The following is a 10,757-nucleotide window of genomic DNA, read 5'->3' on the forward strand; positions in this document are numbered from 1 at the left end:
TAATACCGTAAATCTGATATTCAAGGAAATAAGATCATTCCTAATTTAGATTCTAATTTCTTAGCCTACTTTTGATGTGGTTCATGTATTAATATTTAGAGAAACCGGTAGGCAAGAATGTTGATATTAAGTGTTGTATATTTGTTGTTACTGGTAAAAAAACTAAGTTTTATTTTAAAGTTAATTTTTTTTCATGGTAAGTATGTTGCTATAATTTGTAAAAAAAATCACATAGCTATTGCAGTTTGTAGTGGTTGTTAAGGATCGAATCCAAGTTAATATGTTAAACATTTAATATGAAAAGTAATACATTGTTGTTTTGTTTAACTTAATCTAGACTGAATGATGTAATATGTTAAGCCAAAAAAACCTTATGTAATGTTTTATGAGATTTGAAAAATAGAAACATAATTTTGTTAGTCATAGAAAGCAATCTTTGAATGGTTGTATCTATTGTACAGAAATATATAATATTTGAATAATTATAATTTAACCTTTTCTAGATTAAACAGTTTATAAAATCCATCCCCTTAATAGTGAATAAAAAGAGAAATTAAAAGAGACATCTAAAACATGAAAAAATCACAACAGGTTACTATTAAAAATGGTATAACAATGTACTTTAAAAGTACATTCCTAAAAATGGTATAATATGAAGTTATTATATTCAACAATAAGGTTATAAATAGTAACCAAACAGAGATAATCAAACAAACAGAAATAGTAGCAACAACCGATTGATCCATTTTTAAATTAAATTACCGATTTACCCTTCTGATGAACATTGTCCATACTAAATTTTTTATTTAGCCTTCGGATAAAAAATGGAAGTATCATGTAAAAAAATCATTTTAGTACATGTGTCATCTCAATATCTATTGTTGAATTGCTTTTCCAGCCCAATGTTTTTCTAGGTTCCTAAGTCGAATTACCCTTTTTCCCTTATATTTTCTTACTTAAAGGTTTCATGTATCTAATTTGCAATTAAATTAAAATAAATCACATAAATTTAGGAGTTTATTGATACCTTCAAAAGGTAAATTCAAATCTTCCTTCTTTATTCTATCCCAAATAAAATTACCTTTCTGCCCCTAAACCTTAAAATCATACTTAATATTTAAAAAAATCCATCCAACAATATCAATAACCTTTAGTTATGATTTCAATTTAAAGTTAGAAATGTTGTAATTAAACCATCATATTAGGATATTAATTTACATTCAAACACTAAAAATATATATATCTTTATTCCTATTATACCCTTATCCTCCATTTTTCATTCGGTATTACCATATGTTTATCTTAACAACAGATTATTTGAGTTCTATATCAAGATTACAATCCCTGTAATTCAGCCAACAATTTAAGATATTTTATACAATCAAAAACAGTAACCAGGTTGAGATAATCAAACAAACAGAAATAGTAGCAACTCATGATTTGATCAATGTTTAAATTAAATTACTGATTTACCATTCTGATGAACATTGTACATACAAAAATAATGATTTACCCTTTGGATAAAAAACGGAAGTATCATGCTAAACAAATACATAAAATTTTTTATTACAATAAACAAGAAAACGGGTAGGGTGCATTTTTCATTCCATCAAAGTATTTTACTATATTGTGTTTTAACTGTTTTCCATCAAAGTACATTATTATTTTTTATAGATTAAAGATATGTAATATATTTTTCTATTTATTTGAAAAGTATCAGAAAAGTAGCTAACCGATTTCATGTAATTTGTGACAAAGAAAATCGAAATATATGAATACATATATTTGATACATGAACAAAAAAATAATAAAAAAAAATATAAAAAAGCAAAAGAAGGTACTAACCTTCTAGTGTATAACAACGAATGTTTGAAGCAGAGAATGACAATGAAAGTTGTAAGCAATAAGAATGATGTTGTAGGAGAAGGCTTGAAGAAAAGCAACGATTGAAAATAAGTGTAAGCCGCAGATTCAGAGATGAATCGTATATGTATGTGTTAATGTGAATCTGATTTTTTGGTATTAATGGTTTCATAATAAAAATGGTTTTTATATTAATGGTTTACTAATATAAACGGATTTATATTAATGGTTGATATTTAATTGAAATTGTTTTTAGTAATATACTTTTAAAGTTGACCATTTTAAAACCTTGATAACCGAAAATTCAAGATTTAAAATTTAGGAATCTTTTATTATAATTAAATACATTCAATTTCAATGGATTTAAGTTAATTTTGTGGAAAGCTCTTATTGGAATTAAATACATTCCATTTGGGGAGGATGACGTTGACAATTTGATGTAAGGGTGGAAAACATATGATTGAAATACAATCAAGGCCCAGATTGTTCAAGATGATGTCATAAGATTTTTTGTTTTAATATATACTAAAGATAATAAAATTATTAATATGCTGATTTAATGACTTTTTAAAAAAAGAAAAAACTAAACGAATTTGAATTTTGAAGTGAAAAACACAAGTAATTATCAATCATACGATATCAATTATTTAATGTTTTTTTGACATTTTGTTCGTTTACATTATTTTTTTTATACGTTTGCGTTCGTTTATAAATATGATTCTAAAAGATTATATTTTGTTTGTTTACATTATTTAACTTTATAATTTAAACATAAAAATTTAATACATTTCAAAAATCCAAACATGTATTAATTAATGTTTTAATCTTGTATAGAAATACATATAAGATTCTATATAGGTTAATCCAGAATCGATTTTTAAAATCCTGGATATATTCTTTTTGCTAAAACATTATGGTTAACAATTTCTTTTTATCAAATGATTTCTAGCCCAGCGGTATTAGATTATGTTTTCCCTCTTTGAGGTCGAGAGTTTAAGTCTCGTCGTGGATATAAGTGAAATTTAGATATTAATTTAGGAGTAGATTATACATTTATATTTTTCGGTTTAAAAAGAAAAAAAAAATAAACCATTTTGAAAATTAATTAAAATAAAAATATGGACCAAATGGTAGAGCGATTAAAAAGAAATATTCCTTTATATTCTTTTTGCTAAAGAATATATATATATATATATATATATATATATATATATATATATATATATATATATATATATATATATATATATATATAGACTAAATTGCAAAAATGGTCCTTATGGTATGCAAATTTTTGGGGTTTTAGTCCAAACCCCGAGTTTTTTGGATTCATGGTCCTTTTGAGCTAGTTTCGTTGCGTTTTTGGTCCCTTAGAAAATTGAAAAGACTAAAATGCCCTTCTGATACATTTTTTATGATATTTTCTATTTAATTTAAAGTTTTATTAATAATAATTATGGGACTTTTCTCTCTCTCTCTCTCTCTCTCTCTCTCTCTCTCTCCTATACACCTTTCTTTAAACCCAGTTGAACCCATACCTTCATAAGTTCGTCTTCAATAACATGAGTTAACTGGTAATGAACAAAAGACGAGCTTAGATTCTTCCGGTGCTTCTCTCTCTATGTGACAAAAGAACTAAAAATTGGTTGACCGGAGAAGCATTTTACTTGTCGGAGATTGAACACTGTGGATTTAAATCCACCCACACCATCGATCCCTCTACTTCACTTACCCGTTCATTGTATTCACAACCTCCTCACACCACCAGACCCACACACAATTCGACCCTGGAAAATGCAATTCTTCCTAAAAGACAGTAAAAGATAACCCAGGAGGATGTTATTTGATTTTGATTTTGGTTAGTTACACCTAAAACCTGCGATAGGGTTTAAAACTATTGATTTGGGGATGAAAGAGTTGCAGATTTCTGGTTTTTCTCTTCAAGAACAACAGAAGAAATCGATTGAGAAGTTGAAGAACAACACACGATCCCCACCCCCATTCTTCCCTAGCCGAACCATTCACCTTCATTGCTCCTTGCTTCATCCCACACCTTCATCTTCTTCTCTGATTTACTTAAGCACCTTTGCCTCATCGCCGGTCTCTGTTATCGCCTGAAGTCAGCTATCCACAGGAAAAGGGAACGATAGCCCTAAATTATCCCCCTCTAATCATCCTTCGATCGATTGCTGCTGAACCAAACCTCCCACCATTGGCGTTTCCATTTCCCACCTCCTTTGATAACTCCATGGGATGGTGTTTTTGCTCATTATTGATTAATTAAGTATTCACAGGAAAGCTAACACGGGAAGAGGTAGAAAAAGACAATGGTTTGGGTGTTGGTCAAAATCATTTTGTTCCAGATTTATGGGTCCAAATCGATTTTGTTCTAGTTTCTCGAATACATACACATTGAACCTTGAAGAAATCAATTTGCAATTCCAGATTGATAGATAAGAATCAAATTTATTCCTTTTTCTTGAACAAGAAATCATCAGAAGCCCTATTCTCATATTATGGTTAACCTGAGGTCCCTATGCATAACAAAGAAGATGATAGGGGAGGGAAACCTGTAATTGATTCAGAAGGCTACACCAGATGGGTGTCTATCAATTGTGAAAAAAATTATGGAGACTATCAATCGATTTTGAGAAGAAGAGATGTTCCAATTCTTAACGTGGGTGATACAGTGAGATGTGTAATGGATTTTGGGATTTAAGGCTCGTTTGTTTAGAGAGAGAGAGAGAGAGAGTATTCTTAATTTTTTTTAATTATAAAATAGATAAAAAAATGAAAGAAAAATGAAAAAGAAATACATCAAGGGTATTTTAGTCTTTTCAGTTTTTCAAGGGACCAAAACTACAAGCAAACCAGCTCATAAGGACCACCAATCCAAAAAAGTCAAGGTTTGGACTAAAACCCCAAAAAAATGCATACCATAGGGACCATTTTTGCAATTTTGTCATATATATATATATATATATATATATATATATATATATATATATATATATATATATATATATATATATATATATATAAACTATTTTTTGCAACTATTAGGCCCTTTTTGTTTATCTCTTAATTGAAAAATTAAGACGGAACCTCTTAAAAATTCATATATAGCTTGTTTGATAGGCTCTTATTTTTTGCCTTTTAATCTTTTATAAGCCTTTTAATATTTCAGATATGGAAGAGAGTCCGAAAAGAAATAAGTTATGCTTGTTCCTTTTTTACCCATTGCTCTGCTTTTCCCTCCCACCGTTTCCAACAAAACGTCGACATCATCTTTTTGCCTATTTTCCCTACTATGCTTCCATTCTATTCCTCTGTGAGTCCATCGGTGAAACATCTTGTATGAGACCCACCTCCGACATTCACCCTCCTCCATAACTAGCGACGACTCTGCAGTAAACCCCAACTATTTCCTTCTTTTCGTTCTACTTCACTCGACACAACCTACCTTCTCTCTTCCACTGCTGGTCGGACTTGCAACCCTCTACTATCGTCGACGCCCCGCTCCGCCATTGCTTCCGCCCGCCCCGTCGCCAACGACACGCTTCACTTCCATGAAATCTCATAGAGACCTAAAAATCGTGAAAAGTTAGTCTTGCCCTGAATCGAGTTCCAACATCTCCTTGTAAATCGGTTTCATCTACGACTCCTTCAAATTTACAACATAACAATCTCTTAAAATTTGATCTCTATCATTGTTTGTTTGATTATATCGTGAAATTGGCTCTCAGATTTGTTTATTATAACTACTGTTGTGATCATTATTGGTGATGTAATTTATGAGTTTTGAAATGTATGATGCACAGGAAAGACACTCTTGAGCCTACTACTTTGCAATTATCTCAATTACAATTTGTATGACCGAGTAGAGAAGATGAGATCACAAGCACCACCACATTTGAAGCTCATTCAAATCAACAACCCATTAAAGTAACAAAATATTATGTACCTAACAAATCAATGATTTTGAAGTTTTGCTAAACAAACCATTTTCAATTGCTTACCATGTGTATATTGAATTGCCTCAACAAGGTGTTTTAATTGCCAAAGTATTGCAAAACTGCAAGTTTTGGTTAAGTTTTTACTGTTTATTGAATCATTAGTTCATGTGATTTTTAGCCGTTATTTGACTAGAGTTTGAAAGAAGAATTTAGAAGAATTTATGTTTAATTTGGTTGTATTGTATGATGTTTAGGTTTTCATGGATTGAAAGAAGTTAATTTGGAAGAATTTATCAATTATACATTTATCATTTAGCACTACACATAACCACAGAAGGGTAAAATGATTATTTTTATCATTTAGATTACGATTCATAGGTTCCAACCAAACATGATATTAAAAATTTAGACATTTTAAAAATTAAGATCTTAAAAATTCAGATCCTGCCAAACAACCCCTTAGACTACAATGCTTTTAAACAACGAGACTAGAGCCCCGTGGTGGTTTTGGTTTTGAATTTTTTGGCCAATCGCCGACGCTAATAAAATCAAAATTATGTTCGGTTTAATTGGTCAAAAAGAACACCAAATTTAATGTGGTGGTACATTTGTTATCACGTCATGGCATGAGTTTTTTGCAAGTAGCATTTTTTATTTTGTTTTTTCACCGGTAATTAAAAAATTGAGCTTTTTTATGGGACATTTTTTTTGTTTTTTTTACCTTACATTAACATCATGTCTTACACCATTTATAATAATGATGATAATAGTATCGGGTTTGATATAGCGGGTTGGAAACATCAATCCGAACACAACTCGTCTAACTCGTTTAATTATATGGGTTCACAGGTTATATTCGGGTTCATGAGTTAACAAGTTGGTACGCTAAAACATTATTTATATATTTTAATCTCTTTGTTTACATTTATAATATTTTTTATTTAATTGTTCTACGTTTAAAATTATAAAATATTACTTATAGTTACAATTATAATAAACTTTAGGGGTGGAACTGTAAATAAATAATAAACTAAAGGCGAGATTATAAATTATAAATATATAATACAATTCGTTCTTTAAATGAATTTAAAAATAATATCTAAATCGTGAATGACTAGTACGATTTTGATTGGCTGTCCAATTATTTTACAAGTAGCGTAGTGGTAGGTAATACTTACAAGTGGCCATTTAGATCAACCAATCGATTAGTCCGACGTGTTTCAATCTCCCACTTTTAAAATTTCAATCTTTTTTCTGTGCCTTCTTATCTTCATATTCCCTTTTTTCCCAAAGGATATTCAAGATACCCAACAATGGCGACTTCACTCTCACCTTCTCTTCTTCTCCTTTGTTTCTTGTTTTTCTCTTTTGTATCTGTGACTGTCTCCACTCAGACGCGATCAATCGATCAAACAAAGACTTATATCATCCACGCTTCAAAATCTGAGAAACCTACCACGTTTTCCACTCATCATCGGTGGTACTCCTCCATCGTCGGATCTGTTTCGACGTCTCATCAACCGTCTGACATCCTTTATACCTACGAACGCTCTGTCAACGGATTCTCTGTTAGGTTGACTCGAGCTCAGGCTGCCAAGCTCCGTCGTCTCCCGGGGATACTCTCTGTGATCCCTGATCGCCGGAGAACGCTTCATACCACGCATACACCTAGCTTCCTTGGTTTGGCGGATACTTTTGGTATCTGGCCAAACTCGGAATATGGTGATGATGTTATTGTTGGAGTGCTTGACACCGGGATATGGCCTGAACGAGAGAGTTTTTCAGACGAAGGACTACCACCGGTTCCGTCTACTTGGAAAGGTAGTTGTGAAACCACGTCGGATTTTCCTGCGACGGCATGTAATCGGAAAATTATTGGGGCTAAGGCTTATTATAGAGGTTATACAGCAAGTCTTGGAAGCCGGTTGAATGAAACCGGTGGTACTCTTTCTCCTAGGGATACGGAAGGTCATGGAACTCATACGGCTTCTACGGCTGCCGGAGCGATTGTGAAGGATGCCGGATTTTTTGAGTTTGCAAGAGGTGAAGCCAGAGGTATGGCTACTAAGGCTAGGATTGCTGTTTATAAGATCTGTTGGAGCGAAGGCTGCTATGATTCCGATATACTTGCCGCCATGGATCAAGCTATCGATGATGGTGTAAACATCATCTCTTTATCGGTAGGATCTTCTGGCTATGCTCCTCAGTACTACCGAGATTCCATTGCTATCGGATCTTTTGGAGCGATGCAACACGGTATTCTCCTTTCCGCTTCCGCAGGAAATTCCGGTCCTGATCCTTATACTGCAACTAACATCGCTCCTTGGATTCTTACGGTCGGAGCTTCTACAATCGACAGAGAATTTCCGGCAGACGTTGTTCTAGGCGATGGGAGGGTTTACGGTGGCGTATCTCTTTACTCAGGTGCAGGACTTGACGACACTCAGTATCCTCTAGTTTACGCAGGTGACTGTGGTAGCAGATACTGTTACTCCGGACAACTAAACTCCACACTAGTCGCCGGCAAAATCGTGATATGCGATCGTGGAGGCAACGCTAGGGTTGAAAAGGGAAGTGCCGTGAAAATAGCCGGAGGCGTCGGAATGATACATACAAACTTAGACGAGAACGGCGAAGAGCTTCTCGCCGATGCCCATCTCCTACCTGCAACTATGGTTGGTGCTGCAGGTGGAGATAAGATAAAAGAATATTTAAAATCCGATCCGTCACCAACGGCGACGATTGTCTTCAAAGGAACAATCATCGGAACATCACCATCAGCACCGCGTGTGGCTTCATTCTCAAGCCGTGGGCCGAACTACCGCACGGCGGAGATCATCAAACCTGACGTGATTGCTCCCGGCGTTAACATTCTAGCCGCTTGGACCGGGTACACCAGCCCGACCGATTTGGATATCGACTCTAGACGGGTTGAGTTCAATATTATATCAGGTACATCGATGTCATGTCCTCATGTGAGTGGCCTAGCCGCTTTGCTCCGTAGGGCCCACTCGACATGGACACCAGCTGCTATAAAATCTGCACTCATGACCACCGCTTATTATATAGACGACACCGGAAAGAATATTACCGATCTTGCCACCGGCGAACAATCCTCACCGTTCGTTCACGGATCAGGACACGTGGATCCAAACAGAGCCCTTAATCCAGGTTTGGTATACGACGCTGGTGTCGATGATTACTTGTCCTTCCTTTGCGCCATTGGATACGACTCCAAGCAAATAGCTACTTTTACAAAAGATCCAGTGGATTGCAGTGCCGGAAAGTTCAGTAATCCCGGCGATCTAAACTACCCATCTTTTTCTGTTGTGTTTGATTCCAAAACCGGCGGAGTTATGAAGTACAAGAGGGTTGTGAAGAACGTAGGGAGTGAGGTGGATGCGGTTTATAAGGTGAAAGTGAGTGCTCCGCAGGGGGTGGAGGTGGTTGTGTCACCGGCGAAGCTTGAGTTTAGTGAAGAGAAGAAAGAAGTGGAATATGAGATCAGTTTCAGCGCCGGCGGTGGTGGAAGTGCGGCGTTTGGGGCCATTGAATGGAGCGATGGAGTGCACAATGTAAGAAGCCCGATTGCCATCCAATGGAAGAAGAGTTATGGGCAAATGAGCATGTAAATTTGAATTTGGCATTCTTTTTCAAATGCTGAATTGATCATGGAGGTTTCGGACATGGTTTCTGAAATCTTTTTGGGAAAACAAGAGAGACGGATTGTTGGGGTTTAAAGTTGGGTTAGTTGGTAAGTTGTTGGCATCATAAGCACTTCTGGGCTTTCTGATGGTAATTTCTATTTCCTTTTTTAACATTTAAGTTGGGTTTTAATTATACTAATAATAATGTAACAATTGCTCTCTTGTTGTAAAAATAGCGAAACAAGTTCAAGAAAAAATGTTTTCAATGATGTTATTCCATTTAAGGTTGCTTCTATATTGTTAGAGAAAACATTCTCGTTAACCAAATATAGACAATGCATTTTACAAAACGATGGGCACGCTTCTCTCTCTATGTTGGGCTTTGGCCCAATTCTAGTGATGGGGCACGTTACGTAACGCTTCAATATCCTTTATCAGTTTTGTAGTTCATGGTTGGAGTTTTAACCTTGGGTTTCATTTTAACTCCCTCTTAAGATTCTTTGATGCTATGAACAAATAGCTTAGCAAAAATAAATATAATTATCAAGATAGAGTTTTTCAAGAGTGTGGACTGATGCGTTTGGATCCATTCATAATCTTCGCAGGAACGCCCTTTTTAAAAAGGAGTGGACCGATGCACTTCTGATGCCTTATTTAAACAATCATCTTAATTGGCCAAATCTTTATATGCATCATTGATTTTTATAGGCAAATTTATATATAAATACATATAGAGTTTCAAAGAAAGTTCCAAACTTAAACATGTACATATCAAACCGAAAAATGTGGTGTTTTCTAATGACTTCATTCAAAGATGCAGTGAAAATAAGTTTCAAACTTATTTGTGTAAAGTCATTGAGGATTTATTATTGATCTAATTGTATTTTTTATTTGATTGGGTCCTTTTCATTTAGATGTTTTTCTATTTCAATTTTTAATGCTACATTTTTTTTATTTACAACTAGTAGGTTTCCCCCGGAAGGTGTTGAGTTCTGTTTGTTTTTTTGTGGTCTATTGATCAGACGTAATCACTGTAAAATGCAAACATCCAAGTAGCTACATATATAAGCAACAATGGCTTTGTAGTTTTATTTGAATCCTGTTACATTAAAAAATAAGAAATTGCAAACATGTTTCCGTGTGTGTAGTGGGTGGGTGTCTGTTTCCAATGAAGGGTAAGCTAACAAAAACATAAATATATTATGTACAACCACTGTAACAAAAACAAACATTGACAAAAACATAAAATACAGTCATTGGTTACCTTTCAAATCAGGATCAACTGTGATGG

At 34.1% G+C, this 10,757-nt stretch overlaps 1 protein-coding gene across 1 annotated transcript; it reads left to right on the forward strand.

Annotated features, from left to right (window-relative positions):
* Nucleotides 1-7,038: 7,038 nt before the first annotated feature.
* LOC111910341 (subtilisin-like protease SBT1.4) lies at nucleotides 7,039-9,735 on the forward strand. Its single transcript, XM_023906175.3, has one exon. The coding sequence runs from the start codon at nucleotides 7,133-7,135 to the stop codon at nucleotides 9,449-9,451; it is 2,319 nt and encodes a 772-aa protein (XP_023761943.1). The 5' UTR covers nucleotides 7,039-7,132; the 3' UTR covers nucleotides 9,452-9,735.
* Nucleotides 9,736-10,757: the final 1,022 nt, after the last annotated feature.

Source organism: Lactuca sativa, chromosome 5 (assembly GCF_002870075.4).
Source record: "Lactuca sativa cultivar Salinas chromosome 5, Lsat_Salinas_v11, whole genome shotgun sequence".
Taxonomy (NCBI): Eukaryota; Viridiplantae; Streptophyta; class Magnoliopsida; order Asterales; family Asteraceae; genus Lactuca; species Lactuca sativa.

Coding starts and splice junctions, on each gene's coding strand:
- LOC111910341 (XM_023906175.3), top strand. CDS start 7,133: ATGGCGACTTCACTCTCACCTTCTCTTCTTCTCCTTTGTTTCTTGTTT.